Source organism: Dermacentor silvarum, chromosome 2, assembly GCF_013339745.2.
Source record: "Dermacentor silvarum isolate Dsil-2018 chromosome 2, BIME_Dsil_1.4, whole genome shotgun sequence".
Taxonomy (NCBI): Eukaryota; Metazoa; Arthropoda; class Arachnida; order Ixodida; family Ixodidae; genus Dermacentor; species Dermacentor silvarum.
The window spans coordinates 9,859,077-9,880,968 of record NC_051155.1 but is presented as its reverse complement, the minus strand read 5'-3'; the positions used below and the strand labels follow the sequence as shown (position 1 = coordinate 9,880,968).

General features: G+C 43.7%; 1 protein-coding gene and 1 pseudogene across 1 annotated transcript; one reads left to right on the top strand and one right to left on the bottom strand.

Annotated features, from left to right (window-relative positions):
- Positions 1 to 237: 237 nt before the first annotated feature.
- On the top strand, positions 238 to 21,676 carry LOC119441312 (uncharacterized). Its single transcript, XM_049661146.1, has 3 exons — positions 238 to 9,239; positions 9,542 to 9,734; positions 20,332 to 21,676. The coding sequence occupies exons 1-3, from the start codon at positions 8,968 to 8,970 to the stop codon at positions 21,019 to 21,021; spliced, it is 1,155 nt and encodes a 384-aa protein (XP_049517103.1). The 5' UTR covers positions 238 to 8,967; the 3' UTR covers positions 21,022 to 21,676.
- Positions 14,283 to 15,382, bottom strand: LOC125942898 (uncharacterized; annotated as a pseudogene).
- Positions 21,677 to 21,892: the final 216 nt, after the last annotated feature.

The window sequence follows — 21,892 nt, the reverse complement described above, 5'->3', positions numbered from 1 at the left end:
ACAGTTGCGTCCTATTAATACTATAATTGAACTGAAATTGTTTCTTTTTCTTTTTAGAGAAGCACATGTGCACTGTTTTTTTTTTACGTTAAGGTTCTTGTGCCATGTTGAACACCACCGTGTAATCCTGTCGATGTCACCTTGTAATGTTGCACAATCATTTAAATTAATAACAACCCTGTACCATACGCAGTCATCTGCGAACATGCACACAGTACAGTTAATATTGTCAACAATGTCATTAAGATACATCAAAAAGAGCAGTGGGCCAAGCACCGACCCTTGTGGTACTCCTGACGTCACGTCAGCCTCACCAGATTTCTCTCCGTTAATAAAAACTCTTAAACGTGTAAGCTGCAGATAATTTTTTATGCAATTAATTACAATAGTGCCATAACAACAATAATTTATGGTGTCATTAACAAATTATGCTGTACAACATAAAAAGCTTTCTTGAAATCAAGAAATATACAATCAAATCGTTACACCTTTATCCAGTACACTTGCTAGGTCATGAGCTAATGCTGTGAGCTGCGTGACATAGGAAAATCCACTGCGGAAACCATGCTGGCAATTGTTTAGCAGAGTTTTCTCATAACAATTGCCAGCATGGTTTTCTCATTTAAATGTTTAATTAGGTTAGAGAAAAGAACATCTTCTAGCACCTTGTACACTGTAATAATTAACGACACGGGACAGTAGTTAAACACCAAATTTCGTGGTCCAGATTTGTACACATTTGCCCTTTTCCAATCAGAGGGCAGGCTGTCCTCTTCGATCGATTTTGTAAACAGATATAAATATTTTCAAACTGAACATGCACATGATAATAAAGCATTCGGTATTTCGTCTGGACCACTGGCTTTTGTAGGATTTCATTTCTTTAAAATAGCTTCAATTCTGCACAGACTAAACACATAACCTTTTCCATAGTAACATCAGATCTTCTAGGAAAATTTGTGAGCCTGTGTGCATGATATACCGATGTAAAAAACGACGATATAAGGCATTCAGCTTTCTGGCGATTGTTATACACAAACGTGCCGTCGTTATCAATAGTCGGTATTGTTTGATCATCCTTTCCATTTTTTTTGTGAAGATTTGCCGCATTTTTTTGGGGCGGTCTATTAATCGCAAGTCTAGGGTTTCAACGTAATTGGCCTTTGCTTTTTTTATGGTGTCATTTAATGTAGTTGCAAGATTTCTCTTGCCCCTCCCTCTTTGAATTTACTGTAGGCATTCTGCCTCTTGCGGACTAATCGTTGCACATCACCCATAAACCAAGGCCTACTTTTGCTGCGTCTAGCTGGCATCAGCCATGAGGGACCATGTCGCTCACCTAATTCAAACAATTTACTTTTGAACCTTACCCAGATATCTTCTGTATGAGACGTATCTCACAGCGTCTCAAGAACATTGTAGTAACGGTAAAGTGCCTCTGTTTTATCGCAGTATTCGCTTTCTTATAGCTATATATTCGCCTTGCCCCGCTATTTACAACTTTAACATGGCGCAAGTTCAGCTCGCAAAGGACAGCGCTATGGTCACTTATACCAGGCACGGCTAGTGTATTCTGATCCTCGGAAGGCAAATCAGTAAGTAATAAATCCAGGACATTATTTGCTCTTGTAGGTTGCAAAACAAGTTGATGCAGCGAAAAAAAGCTACACATCCTTAGTAATTAATTTCCCGAGCCACTATTAATGCAAGGGTTCATATTTTCTTGAGACCAATCAATTTCAGGCAGGTTGAAATTCCCTCCGATTATTCTACATTCATAATTTCCTCTTTCAAGTCATTGATTACTTTAATTTGGCTTCCTGGTGGCTTATAAAAAGAACAAACAAACAGACACAGTCTTTCCTTTTTGCAATCGTAGCTTCACCCAGATTGATTCAGCTGTTTGTGGCTGAATACTATATAACACTTTGGAATAAACCTCCCATTTAACTAGTACAAACACACCCGTGTCGATTTCTGTCTCTCCGATAAGCTGCATAATGTGCGGCAAAGATTTCATTGTCACTAATTTCACTGTTAGCCACGACTTGGATTCAAGGACAAGTGGGATTAGTCATGTGAAGAAGGTTAGCGAAATGATGGACTTTATTTGTCATGCTTCTGCAATTCACAAGCACTACTTTCAGCTTGGTATTGTTGCTTTGCTGTCACCCTGATTGTATAACTGAACCAAGTGTCTCATCATAAGTGTACTTGATGTTCAAAAACAAGGAAGAGGCTTACTTTGTCTCCATCTTTACGGTGCAAAACTTTATTTCGGTTCACACTGCAGACCGAGGAAGATTGGGCTAAAGGTGCTTTGCAACACCTGACAAAGGCCCAGCCTCCCTTTGGTTGTTCAAGCACATGCGGTAGCAGCACAAGTTTCACAAATTTTTACACAACTAAGTTGAAGTGAAACATGTAATAATAACAACAAATACAAAACTAACATGCACGGAAGTAACATACACTTCTGCAATGTAAGTCATTATGTAGCATCCAAAACAGTAGTTTATAAAATCAGTCATTGGTAGTTACAAAGCATTCATTGTAGATATAGAAATCATAAGGTCAGTAAAGAAAACAAGACAAAGGTTATGATATTGGTTTACATCTCTCCTAATAGCAAACTGATTAAAATATTCGAAGGAAGGTTACTGTTTGAATGTTCCCTAATCAGAAGATCGATTTCTGGATGACCATTTAAGGTACGAGGTATAACAACCGAAAGTTTTTGAAGGCCATAATTTGTTCGTGTCGTATCAAACTTGTAGTGTTAATGTAGAAAATTGTAGGATGTGTTAACATTTAAATACTTTTGCTCAAAATTTTCTTTATCATTTCTGACTTGTTTGTGTATATGAATTGATAATTTCTTTAGATATGGTTGCGGAATATTCTGCAGGCTGTGTTTAAGAAATTAACTTCTGGTGCTTTCACGAAGTGATAGATTTTCAATAGCACTTATAGCTCTTTTTTGGAGTATGGCAAGTTTCATTACATTAGTTTCTGTAGTCGTACCCCGTATTAGTATGCAATAATAAAAATGAGAGTAGACAAGCGAGTAACACAATAGGAGCTTTACTCGAACGGGTAATGCATAACGAAATTTATTTATTATGCCTTTAGAACGAGCTACTTTGGTGGATAAGTAATTGACGTGTTCTGACCACAGCATATTCTCCTGAAATACAACACCAAGAAATTTTATTTTTGATTCGCGCGCCAGGTAGCAGGTGTGATACTTCAAGTAGAAATCATTGTGAATGGTTTCATTCTTTGGTCTGAACACTACATACTTTGTTTTGTTAACATTTAATTGCAGGTGATTTGCTTTTAGCCGTATTGCGAGTTCAGATAACCACGCATTTGCTATATACTGTAATTCTTGACAATCTTGTCCAGCAAAAAAAAAACATTCGTATCGTCAGCATAAATCACAATATCCTTAGTATCTTGTATGTAAATTATGTCGTTAATGTATAGTAAAAATAGGATGGGACCTAATATAGACCCTTGAGGTACGCCTGTTGAGATTACTCCTGTGTTCAATTAGATATGATTTACAGTAGTGAATTGTTGGCGATTATTCAGATAGTTACTGAGCAAGTCTACCGCTACTCCTCTTATATCATAATAACTCAACTTTCTTTTTTCTTATGTCGTGTGGTACAGAGTCAAAAGCCTTGCGCACGTCTAGGAAGATCCCTACTGTTATTAATTTCCGCTCAAAGTTGTCGAGCATTTCTTCCTTTATACGTAGCAAGGCCGATTCCGAGCTCTTGTTTTTTCTAAACCCAAATTGTTGATCTACAAAAATGTTATCAGAAATATAAAACTATATAGACAATTGTTAATTACATGTTTAGCAACTTTTGCGAATACTGACAGCACAGAGATTATTATTACATAGTTATTTAGATAATTTCTGTTACCTCCCTTGTAGATCACTCGGACTCGGGCCAATTTCATGTTATCAGGAAAAGAACCAGAGGTCAGCATGGCGTTACAAATATGCGCCAGGGGACAGGCGATAATATCGGCGATTTGTTTAACTGGCCTTGTCATTATGTTGTCTACGCCAGGGGCGCATTTGAGTTTGAGAGAATGTATAATGGGGGGGGGGGGTTAAATATTTCATGTTGACTGCATCGTAATAAAAATAATGATTTAGAATACATTCCCGTCATAAAACTCACGGGATCTAAGGAGTCGTCATAAGGTTCATTAGGTGTACCTGCAGTTAAACAGTGTACATTCATTCGATTAGCTAAATTGAAACCGTCTAAAAGTTTCTCCTTCATAGGTTAGAGGTGTGTCGATGCGATTCTGATTAATTGGTTTAACATAGCCCCAGTTTGCTTCGGGGAATGGCATGCATCGAACTTATTTAAGTAATACTCGTTCCGTGCTTTCTTAATGTTGGCTCACAATTTATTTCAAATTTTTTTATATTCAAGAAATAAATTAGAGTCGTTAGTCTATATGAAACGCGCAAAGAAGCGGTTTTTCTCGACAATTCTTTCATACAGTCTCTGGGAAATCCATGGTTTCCTACTTTTCCTGTGTCTCCTAAATGGTTGCACAGGAAAGGCCTCATTACTGTGAAAATATCCATGAACAATTTAAATGAGATGTCTCTTGAGTCGCATGGCTCCAGTCGGTGCTGCATGCGAGTTCTCAAAAGTAAGTGAGGTTTTCCTCGTCCATCTTCCTGAATGAAGTAGGCGGATTACGTTTTGCATGAGAAGGAAATGCGCAGAAAATTGGCATGTGATCGCTCAAACCCTAGTAAGGTGTCTGCGAAAATATTGTCACTTCTATCATTCGTCAGACAAACATCTGAAAGACTTTCTGTATTATTTCTTATTCTTGTCGGAGAGGTTATGCAATTTTCAAAGCCATGACTCTGCATCATGTTAAGAAAATCGACAGATAACTTTTGATTAGATAGTAAATTAATGTTTATATCGCCAGTGTAAATAGCCTTTAGGTTATTTATGAATGCACAGTCGAATGTCTCTTCAAGGAATCTACAAAATTTACTAATGGAACCACATGGCGGACAGTACACAATAATTATAACACTATTATTAACTAGCAATGCCAGGGATTCGATGTCCGAACTAGTCACACAAAATTCAGATATGATAGAATGAGCAATACCTTTTTTGATATACGCACATAGCCCACCTCCATGTTTCTGTGTTCGAGACAAGGAAATGTTTGTATAGTTATCAATGCTTGGGACAACACAATCATCAGCATACCATGTTTCCGTAAAAGCTATAACATCAAACGCTTCATGAAGGTCCTTAAGGTATTGGGTTAGTTCATCGAATTTGTTTCTCAGACTGCGGGTATTCAAGTGAAATAGAGAGAATGAACTTTTAATGGTTTCTCGATTAACTTTGACAACTGTATTGAACGAGTGCACTTCAAAGGCAGCCATGATTTATGGAAAGTGTGGAAAAATAGCAATGTAGGCAAGCTATTTAATTTTTCTAAGATCTATCTCGCATTTAATAATGGTAGCCCACTTGTTTTCTAGTGAACACCTTGCCGTTAGACTGCCAAATGTACTGATGACTAATTCAGCAGCTTTCGTGCGCGTCAGCCAGAGCAGCCGTTTGTTGCAAGCTGTTAGGTTATCGTTGAAACAGACGCCTCCCAGCTTTTGTCTCGGTTCCTTAGATTTAACTTTTGCGCAATCCCATAACCTCATTCTTTTCTTTCGCACAGTCTCTGAAAAGTCTACCCAGACGCTAATGCTTGTGCCCTTACACTTCTTTGCCATAACGAGGATACTCTGCTTGTCTTTATAACTGGCAAATTTGGCCATTAGTGCGCGTTTTTTCTGTGAACTAAAGCTGCCTAGTCGGCACGCCCTTTCAACGCTAACTTGCTCTATACCTAAATGAGAATGGCACAGTTCTGACACTGCTTTCAGACTTAATTACCCTCTCATGTTCATCATTATCTTCAACGCCAAAGAAGACCAGATTATTACGTCGGCTCCTGTTTTCAGTGTCATCAACTTTAGCCATCAGAGAGTCAATTCCGGCCTCATTCTGCTCCACTGTTATCCGGCTGTCTGAAACTGCCGCGTGTAGTTCGTCAAATTTATTTATCTTCGCTTCAAGGTTACCGATGCGGCTTCTTAAGTCTGCCATAGCAACCTGTTGTTCAGCTTGAAAGTTTTCTATGGATTATAACTTTTCTTTGATTACCTTTTGGCCACATAAAAGTTCCTTTAGAAGGGCAGTATCTGGGCCAGGATTCAGCTCAACATCACAGCACACAAGCAACAACAAAAAATAAAATGCAAAATGACGCAAGAACACAAAGTGACAATGCCTACGACAATCGCGCGATCTATTATTTGAGTGAGAGCATACAGATGTGAAAACACTGGGTGTGGAACCGGCAAAGCAACAATGCCATAAAAGTCTTAGGTTTTGTGAAAACTAACCTGCATGAGATACAACAAAGTCGTGAACAGCCCCGCCTTCGCAGAGCCGGTTTCACGCCCCAGAGAGCGACTGATGTTCCACGACGCTCGAAGTGATGTACGTGGATCGCCCAAGGTTTGTTGTCCAGAAGATCACACCTTCCGAATTTGGTGGCCTGACATATTCCACTTTCAGCTTGATCATCAAATCGGTTATGCTGGATTGATCCCGGTGATGAATCTGCGCAGTCATCAAACTCGATGTTGTGACAGAGCTGTCGAGAATCGCTTCCTGCAAACACCTGGATGAAATCGGCAAAGTCGTGTATATACAAAATACAGTGATCATCTAGTCAATAAAGACATATTTGAATTGGACACAGTGGAGACATGAAGAAAGACATAATTGGAGGCGTGAAAAAAAGATCAGCAGGGGAACATGAGTACATCAGTTTTGTTACTCATCAGTTCATTGAGTAGCCTAGGCAATCTAGAGCATAGCATTTACATGCTGTAATTGGTACTTGAGTGAGGTGTATACCAGTATTCCGGACATTGGGTTGAGTAGGGAGCTTTGTGTTTGTTGAGTTGGACTATTGATTGTATAATGTTTATATTTCTTTTGTGCTCGTTTTTATTAGCTATTGCCAGACGGTATCCCACAAGATTTGTCATTTTCAAAGTTTTAAGCTCTTGAAATAAGCAGGCTGATAGGAAGTTGTACGGCTTGTTACATATATAGCATGAACAGTTTTCTTTTGTAGTACGTACAACTTGATAATGTTTGTCGCAGAAGTCGTACCCCATACAAGGCAACAGTACTTTAAGTGGCTCATGAATAGGGAACTGTGTGATAATTTTTTAATGAAACGGGGTAGAAAGTTCCGTAAATGATCAGACTAGTGATTTGGGAAAGTTTGCCTGCAAGGAAATCTGTATGATTATTCCAGGCCATGTGTTGGTCAAATTGTACACTTAAAGACGTTACAAATTCTTTCAGAAATCTTTCAGCAATTAATCCTAAGGTCTTCTTTCAAAGTGACTTGCCTTTTTTTACTACAAAAAGAACACCTTCAGTTTTTGAGGAGTTAAGACTATGGCCATTTTCGACTGACCACTTATATTTTTCCAAAACGATATTATCATTGCAGGCTAAATCAAATTTATATGAAAGAAATAACGTGGTGTCATCAGCATAGATTACATAATGTAAGTCTCGATCAATGTTAACTAAATCATTAGCGTAAATATTAAAATGACGGGGCCCTAAAATGCTGCTCTGTGGAACACCAATATTAACTGAATGAGTTTGAGATACCTGATCGTTCATAGGGCTGCGCGCTAAAGAGTGACGCTGGCCATGATGATGAATGAAGAAGGTGAAGGTAATGCTCACACTATAAACTGTTTTCTGTGATTTAAGTAGAACTTAATCAGGTCTAGGGCAATGCCACGAATCTCATAATATTTCATTTTAGAAAACAGGAGCTCATGGTTGATAGAATCAAACGCTTTCGAGAAAACGACGAAAGCCCTCGGTGTAAGCAGACCTTTTTCAATATTGTTTAAGACAAGTTCTTTCTGTTCCAGAGACTGAGCTGAGTGGACCTATATTTGTGAACAACAGATTCCTTTCACAGATTATGTTTATCGAAAAAGTTAATTATCCTGCAAGATATAATCATTTCTAGGCCTAGGTAAAATAGACTCCACTCAGTGAAGTTTGCTGCGATTGCTGCTCCATCTGTCGCAGCGCTGCGAACAATAATGAGACGGCCAAAGCGCTCGGGCGTATTCGTAGGCGCGGTGTCAATGGTGCTGTTCGGTCTTTTCTGCCATTGAGGCAATGTCATCCTTCAGCTCGACTAATTCTAATCCATCCACTGAAAGTGTATGGAAGAGGAAGAGGAACAAGTGCCAGTACTGCTGCGTAAAAAACTGCCACAGCCACAAAGGCCAGCCTGGCGTGAAATTGTACCGATTTCCTGGCCGCCCGTGGGAGCAAGAACGACGGAAAAGATGGATTGTTGCTGTTCGAAGAGTCAAGTAAGTAATTGTGAAAACAGCGTTTTCCTAGTGTCAAAGTCAAAGTAACTATATGTTTTAAGGTCTAGCCAGGTCTAGCTGCTTGAGGTTCTGCAACTGTATTTGTGTGCTTAGCATGGTTGGAAGTGTATGGAGCATGTTTTGCACAAGAAGCTTGCATTGCACGAAACTTTACGCGCGAATTTGCGCCTCAAATGCTCTTGTAGGCTGCATGCAAATCTTTGTTGGTTTGCTTGCATGCGTGTAGTCCGATAATTAACTGTTAAATTGCGTTTTTCTGTGATACTTTCAGTGAAGTAAGTAAACTCGGTTTGCGTTGATTTTGGGAGTAGTGGTGGTGCATGTAAATCTAAACTTCAAATGTCTTCACCAAGTGGCGCCCAGTCGTGAGACTGTTCTCTCTCATCAGCGCTTTGTGACGTGTTTGCCTCGTTTACCGTCTCGTGAAGAAGTCATTCAGTTACTGCATGTGCGCTCTTGCTTGCGGGCGCATGCATAGGGCACTGCATCATCAGTATGAACTGCGTAGTATTTGCAATCATGCTCCTCTTAGTTTCTTCAGCGAGAACGACAGCTCGCCGTGGATGCTGAAGCAGACGAGTAGGATCTGCTCCAAACACTTCGTGAACGGTGCAAAAAGCATGATAGCGACACACCCTGGCTATCACCTAGCTATCGTCCCGGATGTTTACAAAGTTCGTCCTATAAAATCAACTGACCAGTTGTCGAGGTATGGAAGGTAAGTGGCCAACCATTTTGTTATCCGCCTGCTGTGCCTTGTAGTGCATTTGAAGATTCAATGCAGATGCTGTTAATACTGTGTACTTCAATTATAGTGGCTCATTTACTTGTTCTAGTTAACCTGCAAATCCAACTGTTGAAGCCCAGCCTAAGAGCGGACATTGTTTAACTCCGCGGAAAAAAAAACGACCACAGAGACAGCATGGAACAAGGACGGGCGCAGTTAGTTCAGCCTAAGGAACTGAATAGTGCGAGAAGTGAAAGCTGTTTCGACACTTTTTTTTTTCTGTGTACTTTCAGGTGGAAGAAAAGAGACGAGGTAAAGTCAGTGGCAACCGGAGAAGGTTGTTGCACCATTGCTAGTACGGATACCACACGGGGCAGCCAAGGTACAGATGCAGACACTGCAGGTCACAATTACTCTCTGCGTCCGCCTGGCTTGGAGCTCCTCTGCGCTGCTGCTGCATCACTACAGGTGGCACAAGAAGATAAGGCAAGTCTCACAGGAAGCATCAAGTATTGACATAAAATTGATACATTGTAATCTAAATAGTATGTCAAGGGCACTTTTATTTGCTTGCGACTGCCTCAATGCACTTCTGCACGGGTATGGCTCACAGTGGAGCGAAAGATTGTGAAATAATTTTGCCTGTCTTTCAGGCCCAGTGAGAATATTTATTTATTTATTTGTTTGTTTATTTATTTATTTATTTGTACATACTGCAGCCCTATAGCAGGGCTATTGCAGGAGTGGGTTAATACAGGGGTGAACAAAAAATAAGTGAAACTGAACAAAGAATCTTACATTAGCAAATTCAAATATTAGTACAGGTAAAGCACTGGAAAATCATTTTATTCAATACAGAAAGCAGCGAAACACTGAAATACATACACAAAGCATAAATCAAACGCAACTCAAACAGTTACGCTGGTTTTCATAAAGAGCACTTTCGAACTTGCTTATCGTGAGTGAACGAAGACAGCTAGGTAGGGAATTCCATACCTCTATATATAGTGCGAGGAAAGAAGCTGTACTTGAAAGTATTTGTATGGGCGTAAAAAGGGACAAGATTCAGCTCGTGGAAGTTACGTGTAGAAGAAGGCTTGGCGAAAGATAAGCAAACTGTGTTCGAAGTACGATAGAACGTGGTAATTATGTTGTGCAAAAATTTTAAAGATTCCACGTCACGACGCACGGAAAGTAATGTTGGGTTTCAGAGAAGGGAGGGCAGATGATAGTGAAAAATGGCGGTCATACCGGCGAAAAATGAAGCAGATGGCTTTCTTTTGAACTGCTTCTAGTTTGATTATGTTGCTTTGGTTATGGGGTGACCATACTGTGGCGCCATAATCGATAATGGGGCGGACAAGTGTTTTATACATTAAGAGTTTAGTATCCTTTGGAGCCTTCTGCATAGTACGACGTAGATATCCAAGTTGTTTTAATGCCTTAGAACACGTTTGATCAATGTGTGCAGACCATGAGAGATTGTGAGTAAATGTTACGTCAAGGTGTTTATATTGTCGAACTCTGGTTCGTTAAAGATGATCCATTCAAGGAATATGTCGCAATTACTGGCGCTGCTCTTTTTGTGAAAGTCCTTATTAAACAACTTTTAAAAGAAAATTATTGTTCATTTTTCATTTTTGGCACCAAGCACCGAAGGAGGCAAAGGAATCGTTCAGTTGCGTATGATTAGTCGCAGAATCGATCACATCGTATAAAACGCAGTCGTCGGAATAAAGACGAATGCTGGAAGAAACATTTTTTGGTAGGTCATTGACATAAATTAAAAACAATAAAGGACCCAGGACTGACCCTTGAGAAACTCCAGAACCTACTCAAGAATTTATGACCTTGCGGAACTGAAGTTGACGTATTGGGACCGGTCAGAAAGGAAACTAGCAATCCAGTCGACCAGACGGGAATTCTTTAGTACGGCATTTAATTTTTGCAAGAGGTGAGAATGAAGTACTGAATCGAACGCTTTAGAAAAATCAATAAAGATAGCGTCAATCTGTTTACCGAGATCTAATTGGATAAGCAATGTCATGGGTGAATTCGGTTAATTGCGGGAAAATGCTGAAACCACGTCTAAAGCCATGCTGAACATTAGTTAGAATATTATTCGACTCAAGGAAATCGATGACGTGTTTGTAAATAATATGTTCCAGCATTTTGCACGAGTGAGAAGTTAAAGAAATTGGTCTGTAATTTGTTAGGTCTGTCTTGTGGCCGGTTTTATATAAGGGTATTACTCTTGCAAGCTTCCAGGATGAAGGAACGATTCCGATTTCAAGAGACTTATTGAATATAATTTCAAGATAGCGTGATGTCCATTGTGAATAACGAAGTAAAAACGAGTTCGGAATGCCATCAGAGCCATCAGATTTTTTTGTGTCTAACGTTAAAATGAAATTGAGGATGCTATTAACATTATCTGAAATATCTGGAATGGAATAAACTGAATGATTATCGAAAGCCGGGCAGATGGGAGCATCGTTTGCGTAGACAGAATGGAAATATGCATTGAATGCATTGGAGATGCGCACAGGATCATTTACACTTTCATCATTAATAGTAAATGAAGATGAAGAATCTGTAACAGGCATGACGGAACGCCAGAATTTCCGAGGATTATTTCTTAGTAATCCTGGCAGCTCGACATGAAAGGAAAAGTCTTTGGCTAGATTCATTTTCAGATTTAGTTCCTCTTTGGCAGATGCAAATCTAGTAATGGCATCGGGGTTGTTACTGCGTTTTGAACGTCTCAGCCGTCTAACGTGGCGTGATAATTGCAAAATTTCTCTCGTCGTCCAAGGGATGGCATGATTCTTTTTCATACTTTTTAACGGAACAAATCGGTTAATGCAGAGCTTTGTAATGCTTTCAAATTCTCGAACTAGTGTATTCACGTCACAATCTTTACTGAGTGTGCAAAATGATTCGAAGCCTTCTGATAAAACTTCAAGAATAGAAGTATCGTCAGAGCGATTAAAGTCCAAAAAAGTTTGAATTTCGGTGCGCGGTTTACAGATTGTGCAACTGAGCGATATAAAACACGACTTTGTAATCTGAAATTCCATCAATAATTTCACACTCGGACAATTTATGAACAAGGTCTGAACTAATAAACACCAGGTCAAGGAGTGCGTTCTGTCTTGTTGTGCCATCAACTACTTGTGTGAGCCCAAATGATAAAGAAAAGTTAATCAGCTTGCTACCTAAAGAACTGCGGTGCGAAAGTGAGGGCCAATGAATATCCGGTGTATTAAAATGTCCCATTAGAATTAAACTACAGTAAAACCTCGATTATTCGAACTCGGTTAATTCGAAGAATTTGAGCGGTCCCGTCATTCTCAATGCAAATTCAACCGGATAATTTGAATGACCCGCGTGGCTCTATTTGGATAATTCGAAGTTTCCAGCTGGTAGCAATGTGCGGCGGCTAGGTTAGGGCGCTCCGTAGAGTCGCCAACCGATTTTCCGAGCTCGTGGGGACTGAAAAATAGTCCGAAAACTCGTTAGGCAAAGAAAATTATTAGTGCGGCTTAAAAAAAAAAAACTCTAATAATGCCCTGCCTCATACTACGCTTGGAGGGGATCGACTTCCTTGGATTTGCGCAGCAGAGACGTTGTCTCCGTGTACAGTCGACACGAACGTCACCGCGTTGGCGATCTGCGCCAACGGAGTTCGCCATGGAGATCCAAGAAACAAGCTTCGCACCGCTTAGCTCTAACGAAGGCACAGGAGGTGGCGCCGATCACTGAGACATGGGTCTCCGAGACACCTGCTCAATGTACACGCCGCATTCAAAATAGTAACCGAAACTTTAGAGATAAAAAAAAAAAAAACGCTGAATTAACAAGCGTGGAGTCAGCGCACACGAGTGCGGCCGCCGCAGCAGTGAGCGAAGGTTCGTGCGGTCTATTGCTTCAACGAAAACTGAGCGGCGAAAGCACAGCGCATAGGTCAGGGCCGTCTAGAGATCGCTTTCAAGATACGGTGCGCGCGAGAACCCGCTCCGGCGCTAAGTACGCAGTTGTTAGTAGAGTAAAAGTCGTCGCCCCCCCCCCCCCCCAACGGCCTTTCGCGCGAGGGAGCAAGTCGCGTTTACGCTCCGCCGTGCGTTCGCTCTCCATGAAAGCGCGCGTCCCCCGCGCGCTGTCACTCGCACATACGGCGGGTTTGCGGCAATAAAAAAACATACCACAATAAATGGTTAAAAGGATAGTGCAGAGCGCATATACTAGAAAGTTTTATCAGCCAAGGAAGAGCGGCCATGACCTTCGAGACGAAAGGATGGCCTTCCAATCTTGGAGGCTATACAGCAAGCCACTGGAATCCAAGCCACTGCAAAATCCAACATGGCGGCCTCCAAGATTGAGTAGTGTGGCTCGGAAAGAGTGATTTTTAGTCCGGGAAATTGACCTTTGGGGTCTCAATTCGTCCGAAAAATTGGGTGCGAAAAATGCATGAACTCAATGGGAACCCCGACGGTGCATTTTTGAAGTCCGGTATATCCATCAAGCCCAAAATTTTGAAGTCAAACACCCCCACGCCCGCTTTCGCGGCAGTTATTGATTCCGTGAACATCGTTCGCAACTTTGTTGAGTGCAGTGCGGGTGATATTTGTATGCTACGTGCTGTGAGCCAGCTGGAGAGCATGGCACTAGGGGCGGCGAACTACCACGCCAAGTAATCCCGCATCAGTGATTACTTCGAGTAATCTTTCTTGGACATGGAAAATAAAGATGGTTTCTTTTTGCGGCAAGTTCTTGCTTGTTTTCTTTTTTTTTATTCATTTCGGTTAATTCGAAAATCCGCTTAATTCGAAGAATTTTCATGGTCCGGCGACCTTCGAATTATCGAGGTTTTACTGTATTTGCGTGAACATTGTGCGTGTTGATATAATCAGTTAGAAGAAAAAGGTTATCGAGGGAGGAAGCAGGTGGATGATAGAAAATGGAGACTATGATTGTTTTTTTGCCCAGGTACAATTTACACCAGACAGATTCGAGATTTGCTGGAGGAGAGATAACCGAAACTTCAGGTCAGACTTCAAAAAAAGGGCGACTCCACCTCCCTTGCCAGTTTTGCGGTCTGATCGGACAGCTACATTCCCGGGTGGAGTGATTTCAGAGTCATAGATGTGATTGTGACGCCAGGTTTCAGTGACGCCGATGAAATGAGGAGAATAGGATGTTACCAGAGAGAGAAACAATGGAAACTTATTCACTAGACTTCTTGCATTCAAATTCAAGAAAGTGAGGTTGTGAGAGTCGCGGGTCTGTCAATGTGAAGACGAAATAGCTGGGGGAGTGTTTGACAAGCCCGCAGAGAGACTGGAATTGTTCACTGGGGTGTTTGCAGCGAGACCTGAATCGTCGAATAGGGCGTTTTCTGTGTCATTCCACCAATAGCGGACATTATTTATGAAAACGTGGTCATAGCGTAACCTCACCACAGAACCACGGTTACGAAAAGAAGAGGTTGCTGTCCATAGCTTCTTGCGAATGGCACGCACGTTAGCTGAGAAATCCTCAGTAACATAAAATTTTGTTCCTTTAAGCTTTGAGACAATTTTAATTATCTCTGTCTCATTCCTGAAGTCTAGTACTCGTAATATAACGGGGGCGCTATCTACCTTCACATTTGGTGCCAATTCTATGACAGCGTTCAATTGGTGGGCATTCAATGATAAGTTTCTCTGTGAAAAATTGGCGCACATTAGAAAAAAGCATGTTGTTGTTTTCACCATCACTTTCATCAAGTCCATGCAAAATTATATTGTTGCGTCTGGAACGATTTTCAAGGTCATCATTCTTTTTCAATAATTCTGAAACGGCCCGAGATAAAGAGTGTACATCAGAACCACACTGATGAAACGAGGCACTAGGATCGGCGGTGTTGTTTTCAAGGGCGGCCACACGAAATTCCAGTGCGTCAAAACGCTTGTTGACAGTTTGCTGAAAAAGCTTGATGTCAGCGATATCACGAGCCATCAGTTTCTGCCCAGCTAATAGTTCGGTCAGCATTCCGGAAATATTGTTTGAGTCATTATCGGTCTTATCAGTTTCAGATGAGCATGAAACATCATCTGAGTTACTGGTATTACGAGTCCCCTTTCTCATAGGGCCACGATTTAATTCTACATCACCGCTAAGTGCCAGCCTATTGACGCAGTACAGTGCATGTATAAAACAAGACAGAAAGCTCTGTGGGCAAGAGAGCAGCAGCAAAAAACGATCATCTGATCTAAAACAATGGGCGTGTTCAAAATAACGTACCTGCACGAGAAATAAGACGTGATTAAGCATCGTGTCGGCGCGCTGCTGCTGTCTTGCCCACTGACGAGCGATGCCGGGTCCAGGCCCTTTAAGCGTGTAGCGCCTCAGCATGTGGCGCCCGTCAAGGAAGAAGAAGTTGGCATTCGACCGCGCGTCAGGTGCAGAGCGATAATAAAAAAATCAGAAAACTCAACGCTGTCAGGGCTAAATCTTTCTCGTGTTAGCTCCGACAGTAAATGGTGACCCAATAATGAACACGCAACCCCAACCATCCCACATGGATCCCGCCGGCGCGTCCACCCAGCCTACCGGTCCTGATGCCCAAGAAGCCGCCAGACCTAGCAGTGCTGCGGTGGCTGCAATCCAACACGTCAACCTGCCACCATTTTGGCCAAACAGCCCCTGCACATGGTTACTGCAGGTCGAGGCTGCACTTCCGTTTATGGCAAATCACCAGCCAACAGATCAGGTACTGGCATCTGGTGTCCTCCTTACCTCCGGACATAGCGGAAGACTTCGCAGATATTTTAGCTTCGCCACACCTGAGCCATCCCTTCGACACGCTGAAGGAAGCTATCATTTCCCGCAAGTCCGAGTCTGAACATAGCAGACTCCAACAGCTGATAACGGCCACAGAGCTTGGTGATCGTCGCCCATCCCAGCTCCTGCGACGCATGCGCCAGCTCATTGGCGGGACCTCCGCCACTCAAGAGGAGAAGCTGTTGCGTGAGTTGTTCCTCCAGGCTTACCGCAGAGCATGGTCCCAGTCCTCGTCGCTGCAGGAGATGTCCCAGTAGACATGCTCGCTGAAATGGCTGATCGAGTGGCAGACTACTCGCGGGCACATAGCCTCAACGCCGTGACCACTTCGCCACCGGCCACCACTGCAGACCCCGCGCTTGCGAGCATCGACAACCGTTTGGACGCCCTTGTCAGACGTCTTGATGACTTCGTACCTGCGCATCACCGATCGGCATCCAGGTTCCAGTTCCACAGTCGCTCCTCGACGTCTCCACGCTCTCCGGGATTTCAGACAACCGACGCGCCACGAGATGGCTCGTCCTCGACCATGTGCTCGTACCACCGCCGATTTGGGGCCTCTGCTGGCAAGTGCACTCGCCCGTGCTCCTGGTCGGGAAATGCGACGACCGGCCACTGACGGCACAAGTGGTACTGGTCGAAAGTCATGCCGCCTTTTCTACGTTTCCGATAAGATCACTGGCGCTTGCTTCCTCGTCGACACAGGAGCCTAGGTTAGCGTCATACCGGCCTCCTGTGCAGATCGCCGTCGCAACGAACAGACCTGCCCACTCCAAGCGATCAACAACTCCGCCATTCCCACATACGGCCAACGCTCTCTTACACTTGACCTTGGACTGCGCCATACGTTCCGCTGGATTTTCATCCTCGCTGATGTCTCGCAAGCTGTTCTTGGAGCTGACTTCCTCAGATTTTTCAACCTTGCTGTCGACATGCGTGCCCATCGCCTCATCGATCTCAACACGCGCCTATCCATCAATGGTATACCCTGCACTTCCTCATCAATGAGCCTTCGAGCTCTCACGCCCGCTTCGCCGTATGCAAAAATACTCGCGGACTTCCCCAACATCACGAAGCCGCACACCAGAGAGTCACCGGTGAAGCATTCCGTAACTCACCACATTGTGACCACTAGACCTCCCGTTTTTACACGGCCTCGTCGACTATCTGGAGAACGCCTCACCATCGCCCGTCGTGAGTTTGAGCACATGCTTGAACTTGGCATTGTGCGGCCTTCCTCCAGCAACTGGGCATCGCCACTCCACATTGTGCCAAAGAAAGATCCTGGCGACTGGAGACCATGTGGGGATTACCGCGCTCTCAATGCCCACACCTTACCAGACCGCTACCCACTTCCTCAAATACAGGATTTCACATCAAATTTGGCTAGGTGCACTATCTTCTCTAAGATTGACTTAGTGAAGGCTTACCATCAGATTCCTGTAGAATCCTCTGACATTCCAAAGACGGCCATCACCACCTCTTTTGGTCTGTTCGAATATGTAAGGATGCCTTTTGGACTGCGCAACGCAGCACAGACTTTTCAGCGCACTATCAACGAGGTCACGCGAGGTCTCGATTTTGTATTTGCCTACCTTGATGACCTCCTGGTCGCAAGCTCATTGGGCCCTGAGCATGAAGACCACCTGCGCACCCTGTTTCACCGTCTGGATGATTACGGCCTCGTCATTAATCCCAATAAGTGTGTCTTCGACGTCGCTACAATCGAGTTCTTAGGCCACCTTGTCACTCCACAGGGTATCCAACCGCTCGCCAGTAAAGTGAAGGCTATCCAAGACTTTCCACCCCCGACATCAATGAAACGACTCCGAGAATTCCTGGGCCTACTAAACTTCCATCGCCGCTTTCTTCCTAAGTGTGCCACTTTCCTAAAGCCATTGACCGACCTATTAGCCATAAAAAAAGACCCGGCTGCGCCACTGGAATGGACCGATGCCGCCGCATCTGCCTTCGCCACTGCCAAAAAGGCTCTGGCAGACGCCACCATGCTCATACATCCCGTTCCTGATGCCCCAATTCGTCTCATCACCGATGCATCGACTGTGGCAGTTGGCGCTGTTCTCGAGCAGCACGCGTCAGGTTGGCAGCCCCTTGGTTTTTTCTCCCAAAAACTCAAACCACCGGAAGTAAAATACAGTACATTTGCCCGAGAACTCCTTGCGGTGTACTTCGCCATCAAACATTTCCGCCATTTACTGGAGGGCCAGGACTTTTACGTCGTTACAGACCACAAGCCCCTGACGTTTTCCTTCCATCGCAATCACGGCAATTACACTGCAAGGGAGATCCGTCAACTATGCTTTATCTCCGAGTTCACTGTGGATCTCAGACATGTCCACGGGCCGGAGAATGCCGCCGCTGATGCACTCTCACGCATCGATGCCTTGTCGACCCAGCCACCACTAGACATGGAAGAGCTAGCAGCTGCCCAGAGCAACGATCCTGAGCTGCATAGTCTTCGCTCTTTATCCACGTCTCTATCTTTCACGGAGTGCCTGCTTCCATTTTCTACCTCATTAATAACGTGCGAAACGTCTACTGGTGTTCCTCGGCCCTTCGTGCCTACAGCTTTTCGTCGTGCAATTTTTGATCAATTGCACAACATGAGCCATCCGGGTATTCGTGCGACCCAGAAGCTAGTCACATCTCGTTTCCTTTGGCCAAGCATCAATGCTGACATCCGACGCTGGGCGCGAACCTGCCTTCAGTGCCAGCGTGTTAAAATTCGCCATCACACGGTCACGGCACCATCTTCCTTTCGGCCTCCCGACGCAAGGTTTTCCCACGTCCATCTCGACATCGTAGGCCCTCTTCCACCATCACAAGGGGCCTGTTACCTACTGACATGTGTGGATCGCTTCACCAGATGGTCGGAAGCGTTTCCCATTTGCGACATCACAGCACCGACAGTGGCTAAGGCTTTCACAAACGGCTGGGTATCACGCTTTGGATGCCCTTCTGTCGTCACCACCGATCACGGTCGTCAATTTCAATTGGCCCTTTTCGCCGCACTTGCCAATATCTTGGGCATTTGACACATCCACACGACTGCCTACCATCCTTCAGCCAATGGCATGGTCGAACGGCTTCATCGACAACTGAAAGCTGCCCTCACTGCTCACCAGCCAAGAGAATGTTGGCTTGATCACCTCCCCTTCGTACTTCTGGGCATCCGATCAGCATTGAAGATGGATCTCGGCTGCTCATCAGCCGAACTAGTCTATGGCGTGTCCCTGCATCTTCCAGGGGAATTCTTTGAGTCGTCGTCGCCCCCTTCCACTCATGATGCCTCCACGTACATTCGAGAGTTGCGCACCACGTTTCACGACCTTGCTCCTGCAATTCCTGCCAACCGACACCCCCAGTCTGTCTTCGTCAGCCAGGATCTGCATGACTGCAGTCACGTCTTCATCGGCGCGACCAAATACAGCCACCGCTCACACCTGCCTATGATGGCCAATTTCGCGTACTCCGTCGTACCCCTAAGATGTTCACGCTGGACATCAACGGCCGTGAAGACGTCGTGGCTGCCGATCGACTAAAACCTGCATACATTGCCGCTCTTGGGTCCGCGGAGCTTCCATATCCAGTCTGGATGCCTACATCCAAGCACGCTCTACGGGGGGGAGCCCTGTAGTGCCTCAGCATGCGGCGCCCGTCAAGGAAGAAGAAGTTGGCATTCGACCGCGCGGCAGGTGCAGAGCGAGAATAAAAAAATCAGTTCGAAAACTCAATGCTGTCAGGGCTGGATCTTTCTCGTGTTAGCTCCAACAGGCGTTGTGTCGATGACGTCATTGTCCAAGAGCATGCTTTGATTGGGCCATCCGATGACAGTCACGTATAAGTCGGAAGCAAGTGGCGCGAGGATAGGACTACTATCGCACTTGCCAAAGCTGTCACACGGGGAGGTGACAGGGCAGTTCGGACGCAGACCATCATACGCGGGCACAGGCTGTAGCTTCAAATGCAGCGCCTGGTCAACGGATGGTTCCATTTCGCAGCATCTCGAGGAAAATAATGCAGCTATATAAATATCATTTATATAGCTGCATTACCTTTAATGTGTGCATCGTTTTCTAAGCTAACATTTAAATATAAAACCTTGCTTTTCTTGAAGACATGCAATCCTTGTCCTAAAACTTCCAACGTGCGCATATTCTCCGAGTGTAGTACCCGTGTGTAGTTTTTTACCTGATTTTCCATTGAGTGCATGTCTTTTTTTTTTTTCTGCTTTCAGGCATGCCAAACTGACGGTGATTTTGTGGCCTCCAGCAGTTTCAGTGTTCTGTTGTGTTCTGTGCAGGGTAACAAATCATGCACCCAGGTGGAGCACAAAAGTGTTTGTAGCGCAGCGGTTCAGTGCAAACCGCCCACGACTTCATGCCATAGTGGATTTGACCACCAAACTATCTGCTTTACTGGCTATCAAAGTGTCAAAAAGTGTGCACCTGCTGTCAGGGACCTGTGTGGAGTGACACTAGATGTGGTTGCTCTACTAATGAGCATAATGCCAGCCTGTGCAGAGTGTAGGTGTGATATTCCAGTAGCAGACAGGGTTTTGATGTTTCTGATGAAGCTGGGCATCAGCTATTCATCTCTCGCAGTACTCTTTTCAGTGAGTCGAACTACAGTGTCGCACCATAGTGTCCTGAGAACTCTGAGAACTGCCACCCAGAAGTGGACTTTTCGTCCCCCAGCTCATGTAATAATGAAAACTATGCCCGAGTGCTTCAAAGCAAACTACCCAGGCTGTTCAATGATCATAGACTGTACCGAGGTGCGTACAGAACAGCCTAGCACTGTGCAGCAGCAACGAGTACTTTACTCCCACTACAAAGGAGGATATACTCTAATGTTTCTTGTGGTGCAGTCTGCTTCTGCTCAAAGGCCTACGGTGGAAGATGTTCTGATGCATACATCACTGTAGATTCTGGATTTTTAGACTTAGTGCAGCCAGGGGATGTGGTCATGGCTGACAAAGGATTTCCAGGGATAAAGTCTGGGTTGAAACAGGTACAAGCTGTGTTGGTGATGCCTCCCTTTCTACAAAACAGTGACCAGTTCAGTGAGGGGGAGGTAACAGAGACGTACAGTATAGCACAGGTTCGTATTCATGTTGAAAGAGTGATCCAGAGAATTAAGTGTTACAATATCCTGAATACTAGAGTGCCTACAGAGCTGATCTCGGCAATGAGTGACGTGTTTCATGTAGTATGTTGTGTTCTTGCTAACTTGCAGCCTCCAATCATTCGTGAAAGGGCGTCTGCAAGTGAAAGCGTGTAATATTATATTTTGATGTGTTAAATTCATGACTCCGATTTCAGACTGTTATGCTTACTAGGTTTCGAGCTTATTAAAGTCTTATATAAACCAAACATAGTGATGAAAGTGCATGTGTGAGGTTCCATTGAATGTATACAAGTGTTTGTGTTTAAGCTAGTGCTGTATAGTTATGGCAAGGACAGTTCTGTGAAGTTATTTGCAAGAATGCATTCTTTCTAAAAAGAATGTTAAGCTATCAATCTTGTAAGTTGTGTCTTGCAATGTAAATAAAATTTCCTATGTGTTCTTTTAAATCTGCAGTGTTCTGCCATTTAATTATTTTATGTGGGTGTAGTAAATACAAATGACTGGCTCCATACATACCAACTAATGATTCCTACAAGCTATATTTTTCGAAATTTTTGTAAAACAAGAGTTCGGAGTTTTGAAGTGTGCCTCTAAGAACAGCTGTGTATAAGCTTACTAGGTTTGGCAACTGCCAATTTCTGATTTACAAACTCAGCTGCAAGTGCATG

What these genes read in the sequence shown, in the direction of transcription:
- LOC119441312 (XM_049661146.1), top strand. Translation starts at nt 8,968, where the DNA reads ATGTGCGCTCTTGCTTGCGGGCGCATGCATAGGGCACTGCATCATCAG. An exon ending in CAGTTGTCGAGGTATGGAAG is followed by an intron (nt 9,240 to 9,541) that starts GTAAGTGGCCAA and finishes GTGTACTTTCAG; the next exon opens with GTGGAAGAAAAGAGACGAGG. An exon ending in AGGTGGCACAAGAAGATAAG is followed by an intron (nt 9,735 to 20,331) that starts GCAAGTCTCACA and finishes TTCTGCTTTCAG; the next exon opens with GCATGCCAAACTGACGGTGA.